The sequence below is a fragment of the Neophocaena asiaeorientalis genome, unplaced genomic scaffold, assembly GCF_003031525.2.
Source record: "Neophocaena asiaeorientalis asiaeorientalis breed wild unplaced genomic scaffold, Neophocaena_asiaeorientalis_V1.1 scaffold582, whole genome shotgun sequence".
NCBI lineage: Eukaryota > Metazoa > Chordata > Mammalia > Artiodactyla > Phocoenidae > Neophocaena > Neophocaena asiaeorientalis.
The window spans coordinates 454,639-474,163 of NW_020172996.1; the positions used below are offsets into that span (position 1 = coordinate 454,639).

Genomic DNA, 19,525 nt, shown 5'->3' on the forward strand with positions numbered 1-19,525 from the left:
CTGTCAACAGCTTTTCTTTTTTTGGCCGTGCCATGCAGCATGCAGGATGCTAGTTCCCCAACCAGGGATCAAACCCATGACCACTGCAGTGGAAGCGTGGAGTCTTAGCCACTGCACTGCCAGGGAAGTCCTGTCAATGGCTTTTAGCAGGATTATATCTGCTGATGACATGTGATGCTGTTCAGAAGTCTTGTTCAGGCCCAAAAATATCTGACTGAAAAAAGTTAACAGGTGTTTAAGGATTATTAGACACGTGCACTCTTTAGGACACTACAAAGTGGTAAAGCACTGAGGAGGGAAGAGTGTGAGGAATCAGTGAGGTAAACAGTCCAGAGAGGTGGGGAATAGTCTCAGCTGGAGTCAGAATACAAATGACTAGTATTAGACATGACAAGTTAGCAAAGTGTTAAGAATGGAGATGGAAAGATGGAGGTGAAGTGTGGCCACTGGTGATGGCATCACCAAAACAAAATTAAAACAGGACAGGTTCTTGATATGATTGATATGAACCAAGCCCTGAAGTCATGTCCTCCCCCAACTGCCATTTATCTGGGTCAGGCCCCATCTGGGCCCATATTGTGGAGAATGGGATCATATCCATCCTGGGAAGCACAGAGGACTCTTCCTCTAACCCCAGCTGAGCTACTGCATGAGAGATGGATGATACAAATCCTAAGGGAAGGACAGGAGAAGTCAGTAGCCAATACTGTCCCAGACAACTCAGACACAACAGATCACAGGAAAGATATTTCAAATATTACAAGAAGTACCCATGGGCACAGCTAAAGGGAAGGTGGCAGAGTAGTAAAACCAGGTATTTTCCCACCTGGACAGAAACTACAATGGTAGTATCAATCTGATGTAACTACTTTGCAATGCAAAACTGCTTTAATTTAGGTCAACTGCAGCTGTTACTATTACCCTGATATAAAAAAAACAGGCAAAGACACTACAAGAAACCTACAGGGCAATATATTTGATGATTATTGGTGCAAAATTAATCAACAAAATACTAGCAAACTGTATTCAGCAGTATAGTAAAAAGATTATACACCATAAACACCTGGGATTTATTTCTAGAATGCCAGGATGGTTCAACATACAAAATTAATCAGGGTAATATGTCATTTTAACAGTAAGAAAAAAACTTATTATCACCTCAATCAATGTAAAAAAACCATCTGACAAAATTTATCACCCTTTTATGATGAAAATACTAAACAAACTATATATAGAAGGAAACTAGCTTAACATAATGGAAGCAAAAAAATTAAAACCCACAGCAAACATTAAACTCAACGGTAAAAGACTGAAAACTATTCCTCCAAGATCACTAACAAGAAAAGAATGCCAGCTTTCACCACTACCATTCAACACAGTATTAGAAATTCTAGACAGAGCAATTAGGCAAGACAAATAGGCATCCAAAAGAGAAAGGAAGAAGTAAAACTCACTACAGCTCATGACATCTTAAAGATTCCACTATAAAACTGTTAGAATAATTGAAGTTTGCAAAGGAAGAAGATATAAATACAAAATGAAAAAAATCAGTTATATTTCGATACACTAACAATGAAAAATCTGAACGGGGAACTAAGAAAACAATTCCACATATAAAAGTACCTGTCAAGGGACTTCCCTGATGGTGCAGTGGTTCAGAATTCACCTCCCAATGCAGGGGACTTGGGTTGAATCCCTGGTCAGGGAACTAGATCCCATGTGCATGCTGCAACTAAGAGTTCGCACGCCATATCTAAGGAGCCCACCAGCCGCAACTAAGATTTGGCACAACCAAAAAAAAAAAAAAAGTATGTGTCAAAAGTATAAAATAATTAGAAATAAACTTAACCAAGGAAGATTTGTACAGTAAAAAGTACAAAATACAGCTAAAAAAAATTACAGACAATAAATGGAAAGATTTCTATACTCATAGGTTGGAAGACTTAACACTGTGAAGATGTCAATACTATCCAAGCCATCTACATATTCAATGCAATTCCTATCAAAATTCCAATGATGTTTTCTGCAGTAATAGAAAAGTTCATCCTAAAATTCATATGGAATCTCAAGGGACACCAAATTGCCAAAACAATATTGAAAAAGAACAACAAAGCTGGAGGAGTCACAATTCTAAATTTCAAATATCACTGAAAACCTACAGTAATCAAAACAGTGTGATACTGGAATCAAGGCAGACATATAGACCAATGGGATAGAATAAAGAGCTCAGAAATAAACTCTCGCATATGCAGTCAAATGATTTGCAACAAGGAGGCCAAGAACATTCAATGGGGAAGGACAGACATTTTAACACATGATGCTGGGAAAACTGAATATACACATGCATAAGAAGGAGGTTGGATGGATACTGGGTACATAAATTAACTAAAAATGCATCAAAGATCTTAAGAGCTACAACTATAAAACTCTTTAAGAAAACATAGTGGAAAAGCTTCATGACACCACATTTGGCAATGATTCCTTGGATATGACAAATTCACAAGGAACGAAAGAAATACAAACTGGATTTCATCAAAATGAAAACCTTTAGTACATCAAAGGATAGTATGAACATAATAAATGGCAACTCACAGAATAGGAGAAAATACCTGCAAATCACCTATCAGATGAAGGGTTAACATTCAGAATATATAGAGAATTCCTGAAACTCAAGAACAAAAAATCCAAGCAACTTGATTCAAAAATTGGCAAAAGACTTGAACAGACATTTCTCCAAAGAAGATATACAAATGGGCAATAAGTGCATGAAAAGATGCTCAACATCACTAGGCTGTCAGGGAAATGCAAATCAAAACACAATGAGATACCACTTCACATTAGTTAGGATGGTTATTACTCAAAAAAAAACAGAAAAGTAGTGTAGGCAAGCATGGGAGAAATTGGAACGTTTGTGAAGCTGCTATGGAAAACAGTATGGTGATTCTTCAAAAAATTTAAAAAAGAATTATCATAAAATGCAGCAATTCTGATTCTGGGTATATACTCAAAAAGAACTGAACCAGGGACACTAAAAGATATCTGCACACCCATGTTCATAACATCATAATTCACAAGAGCCAAAGGCAAAATCACCCAACTGTCTACTGATAGAATAATGGGTAAACAAAACGTGGTATATACAATGTTATTCAGTCATAAAAAGGAAGCAAATTCTGACACATACTACAACATAGATGAACCTTTAAGATACTATGCTAAGTAAAGTAGGCCGGCCATCAAAGGAGAACTACTGTCTGATTCCACACACATGGGATACTCATAATAGGAAAATTCATATTTACAGAAAGTAGAATGGTGGTTGTCAGTAGATGAGAGAAGTTACTGATTATGGGGAACAGAGTTTGTCTGAACATGAAAAAGTTCTGTGGATGCATGACTGATCGTTGCACAATGAGAGTGTACTAAATGCCACTTAGAAATGTAAATATTTTGTTTTGTATATTTTGCCACAACTAAAATAAAGTAAAGAGACTTCCCTGGTGGTCCAGTGGTAAAGAATCTGCCTTACAATGCAGGGGACATGGGTTGGATCCCTGGTTGGGGAACTAAGATCCCACATGCTGTGGGGCAACTAAGCCCGTGCATCTCAACTACAGAGCCCACATGCTCTGGAGTCCACCCGCCACAACTGCAGAGCCCACGTGCTCTGGAGCCCGGTTGCCACAACTAGAGAGAGAAAATCTGCAAGCCACAACTAGAGAGAAGCCCACGTGCCACAACAAAGAGCCCGTGCACTGCAATGAAGATCCCGCATGACACAGCAAAGACCAGGTGTAGCCAAAAGAAAATACAAGATAAATAAATAAATTAATTAAATGTTTAAAAAAAGAGGAAGAAACATAAACCTTTAAAAAATAAAGTAAAACGAACTTAAGCAAAGGACCTCTCAAGATCATCTGTGTAAGCAGTGACTATATAAGTGACTACACTTCCAGGCACAGTCAGGAACAAATAAATGTGAGGTACAGGAAGGGAGCAATACTAGGGTGCCATGGAACTAGACAGTCACCCAGCGAGAGAGAGGGCATGACAGGTGGGATCCATTAGGCTGACCTAAAGAACAGCGATATGTGTATTGAATGATTCATGAATCTGGCAGCATCATATGTAGCAAGTAGAGAGGAACTTCAAAGCTCCACGGAAAGAGAAAGATTTTTAAAGGCAACACAGGGAAGTCATAAACACAAAAAAGGATTATTTCACATAAGGTCATCTCCCTTTGGAGAAAAAAGTTCTTTTGAGGTGGGTTACCTCATCTTCCTTTGAGAAATGGAGAGGGCCCATGTGACAGATGGTCCAATTGGTACCGACCTCACAATTCCACACTTCCTGCTTCTGATTACATTTCTGGGGAAGGTTATAACTGCAGCTATGTTAAGTATTAAGTCTTGGTGTTAGCATGAGTGACTCCACTTAGAGGCTGTTGTTTCTGGTTTAGCAAAGTGAAAAGTCTGATAATTCTATCTTGTGGAGAAAAGCAATATTTATGCCATGGTAACTTTTTTTTTTTTTTTTGCGGTATGCGGGCCTCTCACTGTTGTGGCCTCTCCTGCGGCGGAGCACAGGCTCCGGACGCGCAGGCTCAGCGGCCATTACTCATGGGCCCAGCCGCTCCGCAGCATGTGGGGTCTTCCTGGACCGGGGCACGAACCAGTGTCCCCTGCATCTGCAGGCAGACTCTCAACCACTGCGCCACCAGGGAAGCCCCATGGTAACTTTTATGAATTCTGTCTGCACATGAATGCATCTCTCTGTGTTTGCCTGTGTATTCATATATCTATCTATCTATCTATCTATATATATATATATTCCGTTTTTTTGTTTGTTTAGTAAAAGGGAATTCAAAATTTGTGTATAGATCTGTTGTTTGCTTATTTAGCAAGGGTTGTTCTTATTTACTATTATATCACCAATTCTAGCAGAATAATTTGGACCGAGAATCATGTAATTTAAACAATTAAAAATACAAATTAATATTGATCCAACTGGAGAAATCAGAAGACTTATAGCTATTCGAGCTAGATTAGGAAACTTTTTCTCCTGGTTCAGAAATCACGGAAGAACTTAGAGACATGGGTGTCACTGCTGATGAACACAAAGGAAAGCAGGGAAAGTGATGCTATTAGCACAGACGTGTCCATTAGCCACTGCTTTGGATTCACAATAAGAGTAATGCAAAGACTTAAAATGGAAGAGAGATAATAAAAGTAGACAAAGGAGCTCACTAGAATCAGGGTGGTTTGCCTGTCTGTAGCCTCATGGGAAGGTCTGGGGGAGAGTCTGTTGCTGTGAATGTGTTGGACTTGTTGCTTGTGCCTGTGCAGGAAAAGGACCATGTACCCACTAGTCCAGATCATGAAGCCCAAACATATAACATCCATTTAAGATAATATAATTACACGTAATGAGCTGATAAATTTATCAGGCATGAGTGGGGAACAGTATCCATAATTTGTTTTTACACTTATATTTTTGCTACTTCTGGGGCCAATTACTCTAATAGGACTGCAGACATTTACCAAGAGTTGTAGGATCCAGAAAAGAAAACTACAGAAACCAATACACTTTGTGGATCGAATTCTGAAGTCCACCCATAAAGAGGTTCTGGGGCAAAACTTAATGGCCTGGAAACCACTCAGAAGACTGGTAGTGCTGAGAGAAACCCCTCTGGCCAGTTTGTGTAAATAGAAGACAAGTTTACATCCAGCATCATCCAGGAAATATTTCAATCAAGCTGCCATTTTCTGTGGGATCCCTATGGAGAAGAGAGACAAATTGTTGGCTAAGGCCAGTGGTTGATAATCTGATCTGTGGATCTCAACTTCCATCCAGTCAACAAAGTGAAGTTTAAAAGACAAAGGAGGGAGGAGTTTCCCAGGATCCCAACTCCAGTCTGAGTGAGGAAGATGATTTCCATTTCCAGGTTGGCATGCCTTTAACTTTCTTCTTTTTTTTTTTAATTTATGTTTGGCTGCGTTGGGTCTTCGGTGGGCTTTCTCTAGTTGTAGTGAGCGGGAGCTACTCTGCTGTGACGTGCGGGCTTCTCATTGCAGAGACTTCTCTTGTTGCAAAGCATGGGCTCTAGGCGTGCGGGCTTCAGTAGTTGTGGTACGCAGGCTCAGTAGTGTGGCACACGGGCTTAGTTGCTCCACGGCATGTGGGATCTTCCCGGACTAGGGCTCGAACTTGTGTCCCCTGCATTGGCAGGTGGATTCTTAACTACTGCGCCACCAGGGAAGTCCAACCCTTCACTTTCATATCTAGGAGATATTGATTTTAATTTGAGATAGAAATAAATGAATAAATGCTAGAAAGATAAATGAACATAAATGTGTCACCTTCTGCTCAGCTGTATCTACTGCTAAACATAGCACATGATTTCCTCTCTTTTGGTAACACGTTTTCTTAATTTAACTGGATTATAGGAGTACATACTTATGGGTGCAGTGGTTATTAACAAAGGTCTTGAGGTGGAATTCATACAAGTGTTCATATGAGGGGGTATTTGAATAAAGGATGCACCATTCACAGAACATATTTTCCTACAGCCATGAACTGAATGAAGATCATTTTCCTCCATGTATGAAATTACCTTCAGGATATATTCTTAAGTGAGAAAAGGCAAGTGGGTTAAGAGATGTTTAGTATTCTACAATTATTCTTATGATTGTGAAGGAATAAGAATATAAATAATGTAGATAAATACACATTTTCTCTCTACCTATCTATCTATACAATTACATTAAAAACAATTAAAGAATGAACTATAACCTTCAATAAGTAATGATATAGATGGGCAGAGATTAAACAATGTGGAGGGACGAATAGAAACTAGATATATCTGAATTAATTTACCTCAATTATAATTTTGACTTTGGGGTAAATATAAATATTTTACTTATTTATTAAACTATATTATATCAAAATGAAATTAAAACAATCAATGAAATTTAATGACAAAAGTAAAACAAATATATAAATCTCTTTGTGTAATAAAGTTGTAGTCTATCCATACAAAATAGTAATACTTAAAGTACTTTTTTAATTTTTGGCCGCACTGCACTGCTTTCAGGATCTTAGTTCCCCGACCAGGGATCCAACCTGGGCCCCTGGCAGTGGAAGCACAGAGTCCTGACCACAGGACCGCCAGGGAATTCCTCAAGTACATTTTTAATAAGAGTTTTGACTGTACATTTGTACTGAAACATATCTATGGAAAATCCCTACGGAGATTTAAAAAATTTACTCATGTTTATATTTCAAGAAAATATTTATATTTAAAATTAATAAGTACATTATACAAGAGATTCATCACAGTTTGATCAAAAGTTAGAAAAATTGAAAGGAAACAATTTAAGGAAAAATTATATCATTTTAAACTTGTTTGGAAGAATGAACTTAAACTTGATCTGTATTTGTTTAAACCATGTTTAAACCATATATGTATATTGTATCTCCTCTCATTAAAGGGATCTACAGATGATAGCCCTGTTCTGAGTAATTACCATCCAAATTACTCAGGCTGTGTTCTCCAAATGCACTTTCTCATGAAAGAAAATAGCATCTTTAAAAAATTTGCCAATTCCAGATCTAGTGCAGGAAATGTTCAAGATGGAACATCTGAACATCTATTCAATCCAGGACACAAGGACAGTCTACCACACAACTGGGGTCACGTGAGAATGAGGATGCCACAGGATTCAACTTGAAAAGCATCCCCCTCCACAGTTATGGTACAAATTAAATCTCAAAGAAAATTACCTGGACATGTTTTAAATGCATCAAGTACTTTAAGTAACCACATGCTCGTAATGCTACAAAGCCAGAGTCAGAAGCCTTTCAGAAAGTTAAGGAATTGGCTATTTATTCTGGAAACATAAAAATAAAGGGAAATATGAATGATTTCTACTGTCTTTCCAGTACAGACTATTTCAAGGTAATCAAATAGAGGATGCAGAAAAGATTTTTGTAGAGGGATTCTAAGTTAAAATACAAAAATGGTAATAGAATATTAACATTCTGCTTCCTCTAGTATAGTAGTGGATCTACAGAATGATCATCAGTGACAGCTGCAACCAACCGATGACAGGCTGTGGGAAACTGATATTGGGGCACATTGTTGTGCTGATCAATCCTCATGTCACAGAAAGGGCTAAATACAGCCTGTCATAATGGCTCTCCATTGTAGGCAATGAGAAGGACATTGTACCACCTGGGAAGTATCCTTGACAAAAATCTGAACCAACATTAGACCACCCTTTGGAGCAAATTATGCATTTATTGGCCATTTGGAAGAAGGTGTTAGACAATATAAAACAGCTGCAATTAGATAGTAGAATGATGGAAATGATTTTGTACAAATGATCCATTTTCTTCTCCACGAAAAAAAGTTTTGAAGGAGAGAGAAATATTAATTACAACTGGTCTAAAAGACAAAATGACTGGATCGTGATTCAAATGATCTAAAAAGGAAATTTTTGGGGGGGAGGAAATTTGTTATGCGTAAACTCTGACCATGTGTTTGATGTCACTGTTATTTTTGTAGGTGTGAAATGCACATACATGTTCTGCTCATGAATGAATTCCATATTTAAGAGATACATTCATGATTATATACTTTTAATTTTTTTGAAAACGATTTTCTTTCGTTTTAAAAATTAATTAGTTTATTTATTTTTGGCTGCGTTGGGTCCTGGTTGCTGCGCGCTGGTTTTCTCTAGTTGCCAGGAGCAGAGGCTGCTCTTTGTTGCAGTGCACAGGTTTCACATTGCGGTGGCTTCTCTTGTTGCCGAGCACAGGCTCTAGGTGTGCGGGCTTCAGTAGTTGTGGCTCATGGGCTCTAGAGCACAGGCTCAGTAGTTGTGGCGCAGGGACTTAGTTGCTCCGCAGCATGTGGGATCGTCCCGGACCAGGGCTCGAACCCGTGTCCCCTGAATTGGCAGGCAGATCCTTAACCACTGCACCAACAGGGAAGCTCCCATTTAGATCTTTAACACGTAGTCAGTTAAACTTTGTTTATCAACAACTTTCTATTTTATAAATGTACAGAGAGTAGTCCTCCTTAATAAACAATAGCCAATGTTATATTTCATACAAGAGAAACTGTCAGCTGTGTAGTACAAAAAGGAATGTGCATGTGTTAAACAGATTTATGTATATTTATTTGTTCCTGACTGTGCCTGGAAGTGTAGTTACTTATATAGTCACTGCTTACACAGATGATCTTGATAGGTCTTTTGCTAAGATTCTTTTTTCTTTATTTTAGTTGTGGCAATTTTGCAGAACAAAACATTTACCACTTCTAAGTGGCATTTAGTAATTCTCACTGTACAACCATCACAATCATGCATCCACAGAAGTTTTTCATCTTGTAAACTTCAACTCTGTACCCATTAAACAGTAACTTCCCCCATCCACTCACAACCACCATTCTACTTTCTGTATCTGAATTTGACTATTCTGAGTGTCACATATTGGCAGAATCATCAGCACCTTTTTTTTTTTGGTCTGGCTTTTTTGACTTAGCATAATATCTTAAAGGTTCATCTGTGTTGTAGTATGTGTCAGAATTTCCTTTCTTTTTAAGGCTGAATAATATTCTATTTTATGAATGTACCACATTTTGTTTACTATTAATCTATCGATGGACACTTGAATGCTTCTACCTTTTGGCTCTTGTGTATAATGCTGTTATGAACATGGGTGTGCAGATATTTAGTGTCCCTGCTTCAATTTTTTTGGGTATATACGGAAAATTGGAATTGCTTCATCTTATGATAAATCTGTCTTTAATAGAATTAAAATTACAGCTGCACAAAGGTTCCAATTTCTCCCATCCTTGCCAACACTTCTGTTTTTTTTGGGTGATAACCATCCTAATTGGTGTGAAGTGGTAGCATAGTTGGGGTTTTTTGTTTGTTTTGTTTTTGTTTTTTTAAAACAGGTATGTTCTTTTATTTATTTATTTATTTTTGGTTGCATTTTGTCTTCGTTGCTGGGCGCGGGCTTTCTCTAGTTGTGGCGAGTGGGGGCTACTCTTCGTTGTGGTACGTGGGCTTCTCATTGTAGTGGCTTCTCTTGTTGCAGAGCATAGGCTCTAGGTGCACGGGCTTCAGTAGTTGTGGCATGTGGGCTCAGTAGTTGTGGCTCGCGGGCTCTAGAGCCCAAGCTCAAGAGTTGTGCACAGGCTTAGTTGCTTCGCAGCCTGTGGGATCTTGCCAGATCAGGGATCACATCCGTGTCCCCTGCATTGACAGGCAAATTCTTAACCACTGCACCACCAGGGAAGTCCCAGTATCATAGTGTTTCGATTTGCATTTCCCTAACAGCTGGTGATGTTGAGCATCTTTTTGTGTGCTTATTACCCTTTTGTATATCTTTGTTGGAGTAATGTCTGTTGAAGTCTTTTCCCTATTTTTTTTTTTTTTTGGCGGTACGCGGGCCTCTCACTGTTGTGGCCTCTCCCGTTGCGGAGCACAGGCTCCAGACGTGCAGGCTCAGCAGCCATGGCTCACGGGTGCAGCCGCTCTGCGGCATGTGGTCTCTTCCCGTACCAGGGCATGAACCCGTGTCCCCTGCATCGGCAGGCGGACTCTCAACCACTGACCCATCAGGGAAGCCCTTTTCCCAATTTTTGAATCAAGTTGCTTGATGTTTTTGTTTTTGAATTTTAGGAATTCTCTATATATTCTGGATATTAATTTTTTATCAGATATTTGACTTGTAAATATTATCTCCCATTCTGTAAGTTGCCTTTTTACTATTTTCTTAGCATCGTTTGATGTACCAAAGTTTTTCATTTTGATGAAGTCGTTTGTTTTCCTTTTGTTCCTTGTGCCTTTGATGTCGTTTCCAAGGAATCACTGCCAAATGCAATGTCATGAAGTTTTCCTCTGTTTTCTTTGAAGCATTTTATATTTGTAGCTCTTAAGTTTAGATCTTTGATCCATTTTGAGTTAATTTATGTACCTGGTGTCCATCTAATTTCATTTTTATGCATGTGGTATTCAGTTTTCCCAGCATCATGTGTTGAAAAGCCTGTCCTTCCCTGTCGAATGGTCTTGGCCTCCTTTTTGAAAACCATTTAACCATATATGTGAGAGTTTATTTCTGAGCTCTTTATTCTGTGCCATTGGTCTGTACGTGTGCCTTGATTCCAGTATCACACTGTTTTGATTACTGTAGCTTCACACTGATAACTTGAAATTTAGAATTGTGACTCCTCCAACTTTGTTCTTCTTTTTCAAGATTGTTTTGGCTGTTTGTTGTCATTTGAGGTTGCATATGAATTTTAGGATGAATTTTTATATTACTGCAGAAAACATCATTAGAATTTTGATAGGGATTGCATTGAGTCTGTAGATGGCTTGGGGGTCATATTGACATCTTCACAATATTAAGTTTTCCAATTTATGAGCATAGAAGTCTTTCCATTTACTATCTTTAATTTTTTTTAGCAGTGTTTTATACTTTTTAGTGTACAAGTCTTACTTCCTTAAGTTTATTTCTAAGTATTTTATTCTTTTGATAGATAGTTTTATAAGTGGAGTTTTTCTTAGTTTCCTGTTCAGATTGTCCTTTGTTAGTTTGTAGAAATACAACTGTGGAGAACTGCCGCCATGTCCTGCCTGCCGTCTGCCACACATGGTGGGTAGTCGATCCAGGACCTTGCTTCATACATGTGGAGGGAAGCCCTTCCCCTGAAGTTAGTTATGACTTGCAGCAATTGGGTAAACTACACCTGTGCATAGAATTGAAACATTTTTCTTTTCTCCCTGCCTGGTGCCTCCAGAAACTGGGGACTCTTGGGTTCTGAACAGCCTTATCAGGGGAATGGAAAAGGCTGACTCCTGGCATGTGCAGGAATCTCAATATTTTGGGGACTTCTAGAAGAGAAAAATCCACCAAGGCATAATCTGGTGGCATGCCTTTGGCATGGCTTTCCTGGCCTTGAGAGGCCTTTTGGGAATTCATTCTGACACTCCTTCTGAGGAATTCCACCACAACTAGTTTGGAGGAGCCTAAGTGGTCAATTGACCACACTTGTTTTACAAACAGATTAGTTTCGATTTGGCTGTGTCTGGTGGAGATGAGGGTAATTTCAAGGAGAAAAAAGGCTATGTTTTAGTAGATATTAAATTCTAGTTCTGTTAATTGAGGTTTGTATTTATGAAAGTTATTGTGTTAGCCATACTTTTGCCCTGATGTTCTGGATGGAAAGAAAGTTATGTAGTGAAATTGCCACAGAGTGTGTGACTGTGTCACATGAAGTGTGACACTGCTTGCTTTAAGTCTGCTACTAAAAGCACATGTACAATGCTGTGTGACAATTGGGTATAAGAAATATATGGTCTAGGGCTTCCCTGGTGGCACAGTGGTTAAGAATCCACCTGCCAGTGCAGGGGACACGGGTTCAAACTCTGGACCAGGAAGATCCCACATGCCACACAGCAACTAAACATGTGCACCACAACTACTGAAGCCCACGTGCCTAGAGCCCGTGCTCTGTAACAAGAGAAACCACCACAATGAGAAGCCCACGCACCACAATGAAGAGTAGCCCCCGCTCACCGCAACTAGAGAAAGCCCGTGTGCAGCAACAAAGACCCAATGTAGCCAAAAATAAATAAATCAATTTATTTAAAAAAAAGAAAGAAAGAAGTATATGGCCTATAAAGTGTTTGCCCATTAACATTCTTCTGAGCTTGTTCATGAGATCTGATTGGTTTTCCCCCACCTTGTATAACTAGGCAAATATAAGGGAGGCCTAGCACTGAGGGACATGATCTGAACCTGGGGTAGGAGCCAGCACCCCAGCCTAGAGGGACGGATATTTTAGTCATCAATGTTTTCTACTGAGAGATTTGCAATCAGAAGGGGAAATGATGGAAAAATCTTCATGTGTTGAGGTATAGGGGAGTCATTCTGGCTTAACTTAAATTTTACTGATCAGAGCAGCCTATTTGTGATCTTTCAGACATGCGTTGTACATCTGCTTTGGCCATTGAGGAAGGGAATGGGTTTGAAAGTCAAAATGGAGTAACTTGTTCAGACATCCAAGGTGAAACTAAGGGGCCATCGTATACATGATTTTAGTCACGTTCTTGTGTTATTGAAAGTTGTGTTTTTGAACTGTTTTACAGACTAGGAGAAAAACCACAGGCAGGTGTGTTATCTCAGAATGTGGTTACTGCTTGTGTTTTGCTAATTTGTCATAATCTCCCCTGTGTTGTGCCTGTTAGATGTCTTAAATTTCATCTCTAGCCTGAAGGAGGAAATCTATTCCACGACTGAGCAGCAACACGGGCCTCACTGTGAAGTGAGTCTAATTGCTGGGTCTCCAGCGAGTTGTAATTGTCAACCTTCTCTGGACTTCCATGAAAAATTGACCTGGCTACTATGACTATTTGGGGACTACTGACAATGGGGGAGAAAGACTCTCACCATATTTTTGTCCCACATGCCAGTACATCAGAAGGAGCCCTGTTGAACTAAGATCTCGCATGCTTCATGGCACAGCCAAAAATTAAAAAAAAGAAAAAAAAGAAAAAAAAAAGAAGGACCCCTGTTGGTAAACGTTACTATACAGCTGACTGCCCATGAGCCTCCCTTGGCTATGCTGTGTGGAATGGAATAGGCTGGCTTCTGGGCACATAAGTCCAACTAGTGGGATTAACTCTTTTTTGTTTGGAAGGATCTAATGGGTCCAACCTTAATGGCACTCAACCCAGCATGGGGAGACAGATCTGTAGTGCGACTGCTGACCATTGGCCAGGCCACCAGAATGTTTCTTTAAAATCCGGACCTCACCATGGGGGTAGCTCTGGGTTTGTGAAAACCCGGGGTGGCCTTACCTTCCTTATAACTGGACAGGGCACTCCTACTATTGACTCTCTTTCCATTGACCTGGTAAGATCTTGCCTCCAAATTTTGCCCACATCCTGGCAAATGACTCTTCTGAGCATAGTAGGTATCTTGATACTCTGAGGCTGGTGCTGTCTGTATGGTGTTTGTGGTATCTGGTTGCAGTGCCCCCTACATACTTGACCCCAGGGATATCGCGGAAGAGGGTAGACCAAGATTGTAAGGGTCGTGCAGTATGTGTAGGGGTAGAGTGTATGGTCAGGCCACTCAAGATGGCTGTTCTATTGCTCTCTGTACATCCCCTGCCCGACCATTGCCTGCTTCATCTATACCCTATGCACATGACTGACCTTCCTACTCACTTGCCCCAGACCCCAGCTAGTGATCATTCTTATCAAAGGGGTGGTGAGGGGTTTGCCTCTCTACTGGTTTCCCTGGTAACTAATGAGCCCACCTGATGCCAGTTCCCCTATAACTGGTAATCTTCTCTTCCCCCTGGGAGCAAGGACTGTTGTCATGTCCTGCCCATTGTTTGCTATACAGGGTGGGGTGTCACGTCAGGACCTTGCTTCAGATTTGTAAGCTCCCCCATCCATTAAACCATTGATGTCTCTGTTGCTGGGAGGAAGAAAAAAAAAACACACAACTGTTTAATTCTTTTTTTTTTTTCCACACTGCCTGGCTTGGAGGATCTTAGTTCCGGACCAGGGAGTGAACCCAGACCTTGGCAGTGAAAGCTCTGAGTCCTAACTACTGGACCACTAGGGAATTCCCACAACTGTTTAATTTGTATCCTCTTCCTTTGCTGAATTCATTTATTCTAACAGTTTTGTGGTGGAATCTTTAAAATTTCATGAGCTATGGATGCTTTTTGTCTTTCCTGCCTAATGCTCTGTCTAGAATTTCCAGTACTATGTTGAATAGTAGTGGTGGAAGCTGGTGTCCTTTTCTTGTTTTTGATATTGTAGGAATACTTTTCAGTCTTTTACCGTCGAGTACAATATTTGTCATGGATTTTAAATCCTTTGCTTTTATTATGTTAAGCTAGTTTCCTTCTATTGATAGTTTGTTGAGTATTTTATCATGAAAGGGTATTAAATTTTGTCATGTGCTTTTTGTGCATTGATTGAGGTGGTATGATTTTTTCTCATTCTGTTAATGTGATATATTACACTGAATTTTGTATCTGTTTTTAAAATATTTATTTATTTATTTTTTGGCTGCATCAGATCTTAGTTGCAGCACACAGGATCTTCCTTGTAGCATATGTGATCTTTCACTGTGGTGCGTGCTTCGTTGTGGCGTGCAGGCTCAGTAGTTGTGGCTCAAGGGCTTTAGTTGCCCTGTGACATGTAGGATCTTAGTTCCCTGACCAGGGATCGAACCCGCATCCCCTGCATTGGAAGGTGGATTCTTAACCACTGGAACACCAGGGAAACCCCTGAATTTTTTATGTTGAACCATCCTGGTAAGTTGTGTCTTGTAGAAAGCATATAGTTGGATTATGTTCTTTTATCCATTCTGCCAGTTTCTCTTTTGCTTAGAAATTTTATTCCATTGACATTTAGAATAATTACTAATGAGGGGGGAATTACTTCTGTCATTTTGCTATTTGTTTTCTACATGTCTTTTGGTCTCTTTTGTCCCTTGTTTCCTCATTATTGTTTTTTGTGTTCCACTGGTCTTTTGGTAGTAAAATGTTTACATTTTTTTTCTTTGTAGTTACCATGGAAATTACATTTACCATGCTAAAATTATAACACATTATTTGAATTTATACCCTTTTAGCTTCAACGATATTTTAACAAGGGTGAAAGGGGGTGGAGGGATAAACTGTTGGTTTGTATGTCCCATGATTTTTTTTGTTGTTGAAAAATGGGTGTTTGTGTCTTACATTGTGGTAACTTGAGATTCAGTTCTCCCTCTTCCTAGGGTTTGCTGGGATCTGTTTGTTTGTCTTTCTATTTGCTTGTTTAATGGCTATAGGGTGTCTCCATCCTGGAGATCAGTCTGAGGTATAAAGTTAAGGTCTACTCAGATTTTTTTCTTACCCAGATATGCATGGTGACTTTGTAAATTCCCCTGCATATATGATTGATTTTGAGTGCCTTAGTCCTTGAATTTCTGCCTATCAAAATGGGACTAAGAGAAAAATGATGTGAGGGGGGTGGACGGAATAGACGCCTGCCCTTTAAATCCCCTGTGAAATTGCTTCAGCTAGTGAGGGGAGGGCCTTTGCACCATTGGTAGTGTGGTTTCCAACAATGGCTGCCCAACTCCGTAGCACTACCATCATTAGAAGCAGCAAAAAGAGCATAGATTTCTGATATTTGGAGGACAGATGCCTTATTGCCCAACCTGGCTCCTAGAAGCTTCTCCAGGAACACGTACATGGTGCCTGCCCCAGGGCTCAGAGTTAGGGGAGTTGGAGAATGAAAACCATTACCATGCTAAGAGCTGAAAGTGATCAAAATTAAAGCAGTTTAGCATTGCAGAGGGGTTACATCAGATTGATTCTACCAGTATAGTTGTCCAGAAGGGAAGACACATTGCTGGTTCTTACTTTTCTGCTCTCTTACCTCTGTCTGTCCTTAGGAACTTTTTTGTAGTTTTTAAATAGCTTTCTGGTGGTCTATTGTGTGCTGAGTTGTCTGGGACAGTATTGGCTACTGACTTGTCCTGTCATTCCCTTAGGAATTGGGTACTCTTGGTCTCATGCAGATCCTCAGATGAGGCTACAGAAAATGTCCTCTGCTTCACAGGATGGACATGACTCCATTCTCAACAAGATGGGCTCAGAGCAGGCCTGACACAGATGAATGGCAGTTGAGAGAGGACATCACTTCAGGGCTTTGTCAAAATCATACAAAGAACCTGTCCTGTTTAATTGTGTTTTGGTGCCATTGCTAGTGGCCACACCTCACTTCTACTTTCCCTTCTCCATTCTTAACATTTTGCTGACTTGTCATTTCTACTAATCATTTTTATTCTGACTCCAGCTGAGAGCTACTCCCCACCTCTCTGGACTGCTTACCTCACTTATTCCTCACACTGTTCCCTCCTTAGTGCATTCCCACTTTGTAGTGTCCTAAAGTGTGCACGTGTCTAATTATCCTTAAGCATTTTTTACCTTTGTTCCAGTCAGATTTTTCTGGGACTGGACTGGACTTCCGCACAGCATCCCATGTTGTCAGCAGATATAATCCTGCTAAAAGCCATTAGCAGAAGAATGAGCTGTAGGACATGCCTTTCTCCCTGGGCCACACCCTTTACTCATGTCCTGTGCCTGGGGAGGCCCACACCATCCTGTGAACTTAGGGACCAAGTGGGGCACAGCAGCTGCTTCCTCAAGCTGACCCCAACTTTCTTTTCCTGAAAACAGTTTCATGGATGGATTCTTTGATGCATCAATTTACATTTGTGATTGTTTTGCCCCCTCTCAATATGGTTAACATGTACTTCATCATCACTTTTTCAGGCTGTTGGCATGAAGCGGAAGATAAGGAAACATCTCCTGAACAGAGCATTTCTGTAGAAGGAGTGTCACAGATCAGGACTCTTAAAGCAATTTCATCTCCCCAGAAAGCCCAGCCCTTTGAGATGTGGGGCCCAATCTTGAGAGATATTTTGCACTTACCTGAGCACCAGGGAATGCATCTTGGGCAGAAACCATACACATATGGGAAACAATTTTATTTCACTGCCAACCTTCAGCAGTACCAGGGGCAGCACATTGGAAAGATACCCATCAGAAGTTCTGCAGACCGAGACTTGTATGTAAAGAGTTGCACAACCCACTTGTCAGGGAAATCCATTATCTGTATGGAGATTGCAAAGGACTTCTTAGCCAGCATGGGATTTTTCCATCAACAGGTCATTCACACTGAGGAGAAGCCAAACAACAGTAATGAGTGTGAGGCTGTCTTTCACAGTGGAAAAAAGCATCAGAAATGGGGAGAAGGCAAAAAAGCCCTCAACTGCACAGACACACTTGTTGAGGACCAAGGAGTCCTCTCGAGAGAAGGGCTTTATGAGTGCAGCAAATGTGGAAAAGCCTGTACCCGAAGATGTAACCTCATTCAGCACCAGAAAGTCCACACTGGAGAAAGGCCTTACGAATGCCATGAATGTGGAAAATTCTTTACCTACCTTTCCAGCTTCATTATACATCAGAGAGTTCACACTGGAGAAAGGCCTTATGAGTGCAGTGAATGTGGGAAATCCTTTAGCCAGAGCTATAGCCTCAATAGCCATAGGAAAGTTCACACAGGAGAAAAACCTTATGAGTGCAGGGAATGTGGGAAGTCTTTTAGTCAAAGATCTAACCTCATTCAACATCAGAGAGTTCACACTGGAGAAAGGCCTTATGAGTGCAGTGAATGTGGGAAATCCTTTAGCCAAAACTTTAGCCTCATTTACCACCGGAGAGTTCACACTGGAGAACGGCCTCATCAGTGCGGTGAATGTGGGAAATCCTTTAGCCGAAGCTCCAGCCTCATTCACCACAGGAGACTTCATACTGGAGAAAGGCCTTATGAGTGCAGTAAATGTGGGAAATCCTTTAAGCAAAGCTCCAGCTTTAGTTCACATCGGAAAGTCCACACAGGAGAAAGGCCCTATGAGTGTGGGGACTGTGGAAAATCATTTAGCCATAGTTCCAACCTCAAGAACCACTGGAGAGTTCACACTGGAGAAAGGCCTATTGAGTGCAATGAATGTGGGAAATCGTTTAGCTGCAAATCTAACCTCGTTAAACACCTGAGAGTCCACACAGGAGAAAGGCCGTATGAGTGTGGGGACTGTGGAAAATCCTTTAGCCAAAGTTCCAGCCTCATTCAGCACCAGAGAGTTCACACTGGAAAAAGGTCCTGAGTGCAGTGAATGTTGGAAAAAATTTTCAGCTGCAAATATAACCTCATTCAACATGAGAGACTTCACACTAGTGAAGGGCCATAGATAACTGGGATGTGCAGTTTCCTTCTAGTGTAATTATAGTGGGGGAGAGAAGTTGTGAGGGAGCCATTTACCTGAATTAAAGCCCATACATCCAAAAATCTGCAGTGGGGAGTGTTATGTAGGAATCCTTAAGGAGCTGTGTTATACTTTATTTCCTGCCAGGCTCTTTCTAGCTTTATGTCACTGCCAGTATGACAGAATTCATTTCACCTGTGTTACCCAGCAGGTTCACACAATGTGCAAAAGTTATCTCCCAACATGTTCAGGGAAGTTGACTTCTGTCCCATTCCTGTTTGCGGGGTAAGTACTGAGTAGTCTTAGCTCTTGTGGGATCCTCATTCCCTTCCCATTTCCACAGTAGGGCCTGGGCCCGATCCAGTTTGGGCACAGTGGAGCCAGTCTGAGTTCTGTTTGTGACTTGCCAGGAAGGACTGCATTTTCAGGGACATGTTTGTTTATGGTGACATTTCTTTTGGATTTTCCCAGCCTCTGAGTCACAAAGCTGGGAATTGCAAGCCTCCTATTGCTCTGCATTTTGCAATAATAAAGGCATTAATGTTTAAGCCACCTTTGGTCTTGGAGTTCCATTCACTGTGTGAGGTGATCTGAAAACAACTGGGCTCTACCAGCATTAAGGACAGCACAGCTCTCATGGTGGGAGGGGGGTCCCATGCTTTGTGTGCCT

General features: G+C 40.5%; 2 protein-coding genes across 2 annotated transcripts; one reads left to right on the top strand and one right to left on the bottom strand.

Moving 5' to 3' along the window:
• Positions 1 to 5,066: 5,066 nt before the first annotated feature.
• Positions 5,067 to 5,938, bottom strand: LOC112398010 (vomeronasal type-1 receptor 1-like). Its single transcript, XM_024742371.1, is given in 2 exon segments — positions 5,067 to 5,815; positions 5,818 to 5,938. Coding segments are annotated over 2 exon segments (870 nt in total).
• Positions 5,939 to 17,024: 11,086 nt separating this feature from the next.
• Positions 17,025 to 19,408, top strand: LOC112397994 (zinc finger protein 211-like). The gene has a single exon (XM_024742359.1). It carries the CDS (start codon positions 17,275 to 17,277, stop codon positions 18,754 to 18,756), a length of 1,482 nt encoding a protein of 493 aa, XP_024598127.1. The 5' UTR covers positions 17,025 to 17,274; the 3' UTR covers positions 18,757 to 19,408.
• The last annotated feature ends 117 nt before the right edge of the window (positions 19,409 to 19,525 follow it).

Bases quoted from the DNA above. Each gene is read 5' to 3' on its own strand.
- LOC112397994 (XM_024742359.1), top strand. From the start codon at position 17,275: ATGGATTCTTTGATGCATCAATTTACATTTGTGATTGTTTTGCCCCCT.